The following is a 4637-nucleotide window of genomic DNA, read 5'->3' on the forward strand; positions in this document are numbered from 1 at the left end:
CCATCCCCGTACCGGACCGGTCGTCCCCGCCCCCTTCCCGCCCCCTTCCCGGCCCCGTCGTCCCCGCCCCCTTCCCGCCCCGCAGCTGCTGGTGAGTTGGCCGTGGCCGCGGCTCCGGCGGTCCGGCGCCCCCTTGCCGGCCCTCTGCTACTGGTGAGCACCGGCTCCAGCAGTCCGGCGTCCTTTGCTGCTGATTTTTTTTCCTTTTTTTAGCTTTTTACCTGCTGTTAGTGCTTGGATAATGAGTCAATTTGATATATACCTACTGTTAGTGCTTGGATATATACATATTGTTAGTTTTTTTAGTTTTTTTACCTACTGTTAGTGCTTGGATATATAATAAGTCAATTTGGTGCTTCGATATATATACTGTTAGTGCTTGGATGGTGCTTCGATATATATACTGTTAGTGCTTGGATATTTTACCTTGTTCTTCCTGAATGTCGAATGCAAGGAATAGCACTACAGCAGCTTTAGTTTTTCATCACGAAAAAGTAAAGAAAGTTTCATAGCGAAATATGGTGTGGTGTGTGCACAGGAGAAGGGACTAGAGAGCATTGGCAAGACCCAAATTTTACTCGTTCTTTCTCTAGGCGGGGATGATGGTGGTGGCAGGGATGATGGTGGTGGCGGGGGTGATGGTGGTGGCGGGGAGGGGGTTGGCAACAAGGGGTGGCTGCGTGATAACGCAAAGGTACCAAAGCAGATTTCTGCTACCGAGGAGCAGAAATGGCTCATCGAGCCCACGGGGAAAGAGTAAGTGCCAGTTTATAATAATTTCATTCTTTTGCTTGTCAAATGCTTATATTTTTCTTTATTTTGCTTGTCACATGCTAATATTTCATTCTTTTGCAGCAACTGGATATATCCTAAAGGGGCCCGTATTCCCAACGGCCTCATCACCGTCTTGCTGAAGGTATACTGGCCGGGGCTGTACTGTCCGGATCCAGTCAGGCACCTGGACCGCCTGGTTTTGGCCACGAGCTGGGACCACTTGGTAGCGGCCCCCCACGCGGACTATGAGACCCATGCTAAGGCCGTGATCACTAATTTTTGGGTGAGTTCTCTTCAGAAGCATAAGTCCATTCTGGCTTCATGAATGATTTAACTCATGGCTTCTTCCATTTTGGTTTCATGAATAATTGTAGAAATACTATCGAGTTTTCCGGAGCACAAGGCCATTCCCGACCAGATCGTCCTTTGCCAAGCCAAGAGTAAGCCCCGCCAGATGCAGCACGAGGTGCGCTGGGTGGCCATCTCGACAAACTATCACGACGCTCTTGGTGTGAATATGACCAAGGAAGAAGCGCGGAGGACGGACATTACCTTGGAGAGGCACGAGTACTTGGCGGTAAGTATAAAAGATTTTTATTTCCGATGTTTGTGGTACATTTCATCATTTCGTGTTGACATGTCAGTATGCTTTCATTATGTAGGTGTGTCCAAATTGGTGTTATGGAAAAGACGAGTCCTGGGCAGCATTGGTGGATTTGTGGTGTGATGAGGATGGAGCTTGGGCGGCTACGAGCATCAAAAACAAGGCTAACCGAGGGAGGGAGGGAGTACATGCTCAGGGAAACCGAAATCACTTTCTTCACAAGACACTTGAGGTATATCTATGTACATTAAACTTTTTTCTTTTTTTTACCATCACTTTCTTATGTATGACTAACCTCTGTTTGGTTGTTTGGTGGTGCAGGAGGAGAAACTGAAGCAGCCGCTCTCACACATGGAGGCGTGGGAGATCGCCCATACACGGAGGAAGCCCAAGCCTGGCGAGGCCAAGTACTACGGCAAGACCGCGGAGTATAAGAAGGCCTACTCCGAGGGGTATCTGAGTTTACATCCTGGCACACCTGACCCCATTGCGGCGGATCTGGATGAGAGGGTGGTGGTGGGCATGGGGCCCAAGAAGCATGGTCGGCAGCCGATTCTGGATGTTGTGATCACTCCTTCTATCTCCTACACACAGCTCCGAGCTACCAACCCGAGCTTGTGCCTGCGCACGAGCACGCCCATGACCAGTGCGCAGTCACAGTCACTACTAGGAAAAGGCTAATTAGTGGCGCACCTGTTTTGGCCATTAATGGTGCACTACAGGTGCGCCACTATCATCACGCCACTATTAACTAATACTAATGGCGCACCCCTGGTGCGCCATTAGTATACCAGACAATAGTGGCGCACCATGGAGTGCACCATTAGTATGTCGAACGGTGCGCCATTACTATGCCTCCCAGGGGGCCATATTTACCTTGTGCTCTGGGTTACTAATGGCGCACTTCTAGATAATGCGCCACTAGTGTGTTTATTGTGGTGCGCCACTAGTATGAATATTAGGAATTTTTTTCCTGATATTTGCACAGGTTACAAAATATATTACTGCATAGAATATAGACAGCACAACATATAAACAACAGATTTATCAAATACAATAGAAGATTAGTCTCCGAATACAATTCATCATATTAGTCTCCGAATTCAAAACACCGAACAAAGTTAGAACATTACAAGTCTCGAGACCGCGAGTAGCGAGTTTGTCTTCACATTACAAGTTGATATCGATCATCTAAACTACCATCACATAGAAGGGAGCCGCGGTCATCACGATGAGCATCATCGCGATGAAACTGGTCTTCATCCGGTTCCTCCAACGCTCCCTCCCCTCTCCCGCTAGATAGCGCGCGTATCTAGCTTCCGCCTTCGCCCTAGTGGTGTACCCTTTGTAACTGTTACCGCTGAAACGGTGAACCTGTCTCCGACACTCCTCCCAGTCGTCGTAGACTCCGGGAACCATACCCTTTTACACGACATACGATGGCATCTCTATGCACTAGCCAAACAAAAAGTTAGTAGCAATTAACAGACAATACATAAGCAATATATAAGTATGCAACAAAAGGATCGGAAGAGAAAAGCAACACATTAATAGCACGATTCATGGTCCTACTAATAAATAGCATCGATTACATATAAGTTGAACGACTGTCCAAACCAAAGAGACATACAAGTTCATTAAAGTTTAATTACAACATGAGCTAATCGATATTTCAGAACTACATAGCATCACTACTTTTGACTCGACTCAGGGACCGGAGCGTGGATGAAGCCGCCGTCTTTCGTGATGGTCAGGGACTGGGCGTTGTGAGCCTGTATTTGTAGCATTGTTTCTATCTCGCTGTTGGACGGTTAATATCTGAGGTAGAACTGCCCCGAGGTATGAAGGACATCTTGATGGATGATTTCCGCAAACTCCGACTGGATGCGAAAGAACTCTTGTCTGATGTCCGCGTCCTGGATTGCCAACAAGCGTGCGGCCCAATCTTTGAGATTATTTGGTAGCAGAAGGTGATTATGGTCCCGTACGATCGCCCGCATGTGATGGAGGGCGTAGTAGGCATCCTTCTGACCGCCAGGCGGCTGCCTGACGCAGGGGAACGTCGTATTGTGGGTGTACACGTGCTTGCCGTACCTATGAATTGGCCTGCTGAAGGTGCCTCCAGATCTGGCGTAGCCGGGGAGAACATCATCAAGAACTTTCTTAATATTTGTGTAGTCTTTCTTCGACTGACGGTCCGAGTCGAAATACGTGGCCATGGAATATTTCAGGCTTAAGAGGATGAGTGTGCAATGTGTCACTGCACAAAACACGGAATGTTAGAAAAAAAAGAACGATAGAAATCTAAGAAATCATATGTTACTACTCGGGAAAGTAAGGCACGAGGAAGTTATCCTTATCTGGGTTTGCCAGAATGAAACCTTCGAGGTATGAACTCGCGACTTGCCGGTCCCCAGCGCTGCCCAAGATCTTGGCACACATGTAGAAGGGGTCAACTATCACGATGTCCGGGGTCTTGTCTCTAATGATCCGCATCTCCATACTCAGCGAAAATAGCCGAACGAAGGTGTAGTGCAGCGGATGAAGGTTAAACATAGCGAAGATGTCATCAAACCACAGGACGATCATACCCCCGATGGCGCTATCCACAAAGCCTTGCCCTCTGGCACCTTGGCCACGAAAACCGGGTATGCCACATCATTCTCGGAGAAACGCCGCTTCTCCAAAGAAAGAACAATGTCATGCAGACTCCGCATAGCACCAGTTGCAGCATTGAGCAGATTAGTCGGTAGCATCGGCCTACCCGCCACATGCACCCTCCTCGAGATATCCTTAGGTGAAGGTGGCCCGTCCTAAGCACGGATCGTACTCGGTGCCGGCTGGCTCGCACCCTTGTTAGTCTTTCTTTTCCGTCCCTTCTTCTTCTGCTGTAATGGGATCGAGTTCTGCTCAGAGACCGCCTTTTTGAGTCTGTTGGGGCTGATAATATTTCGCACCTCGGCTATCTGAGGCTCGGTGAAGGCGGCAGCTAGAGGCGTCTCCTGAGAACTGAACGCCAGACGACGCCTGTTGCAATTGGGTTTCTCCGCGGTACCAGCTAGATCGCGGTTGTCTTTTGCAGGGCTGGGTTCTTGAGAAGGAGGCCCCAAGAATTCGTCACCGTACCCATGTTCGTAGAAGTACTTATCGACGTTGGTAAATGTACCATTGTTGTCGTCGTCCGGATCCTGCGCGATATGCATGTCCGGATCCTGTGCGATATGCATGTCCGGATGTCCGGTAGCGTTGCGGCGGTCTT

At 48.8% G+C, this 4637-nt stretch overlaps 1 protein-coding gene across 2 annotated transcripts; it reads left to right on the plus strand.

Annotated features, from left to right (window-relative positions):
* Positions 1–10: 10 nt before the first annotated feature.
* LOC123075512 (uncharacterized) lies at positions 11–2186 on the plus strand. Of its 2 annotated transcripts, XM_044498103.1 has the most exons (6): positions 11–153; positions 539–756; positions 856–1057; positions 1149–1351; positions 1437–1610; positions 1700–2186. In XM_044498103.1, exons 4-6 carry the CDS (start codon positions 1229–1231, stop codon positions 2057–2059), a joined length of 657 nt encoding a protein of 218 aa, XP_044354038.1. In that variant the 5' UTR covers positions 11–153; positions 539–756; positions 856–1057; positions 1149–1228; the 3' UTR covers positions 2060–2186. The 2 variants fall into 2 exon arrangements, with proteins under 2 accessions (XP_044354038.1, XP_044354039.1); XM_044498104.1 differs by lacking the exon at positions 11–153 and having other exon boundaries at positions 166–756.
* The last annotated feature ends 2451 nt before the right edge of the window (positions 2187–4637 follow it).

Source organism: Triticum aestivum, chromosome 3D (assembly GCF_018294505.1).
Source record: "Triticum aestivum cultivar Chinese Spring chromosome 3D, IWGSC CS RefSeq v2.1, whole genome shotgun sequence".
Taxonomy (NCBI): domain Eukaryota; kingdom Viridiplantae; phylum Streptophyta; class Magnoliopsida; order Poales; family Poaceae; genus Triticum; species Triticum aestivum.

Excerpts from the sequence above, each read along its gene's own strand:
- LOC123075512 (XM_044498103.1), top strand. The coding sequence starts at position 1,229 with ATGCAGCACGAGGTGCGCTGGGTGGCCATCTCGACAAACTATCACGAC. Across the intron at positions 1,352-1,436 it reads AGAGGCACGAGTACTTGGCG|GTGTGTCCAAATTGGTGTTA; the intron begins GTAAGTATAAAA and ends TTCATTATGTAG. Across the intron at positions 1,611-1,699 it reads TTCTTCACAAGACACTTGAG|GAGGAGAAACTGAAGCAGCC; the intron begins GTATATCTATGT and ends TTGGTGGTGCAG.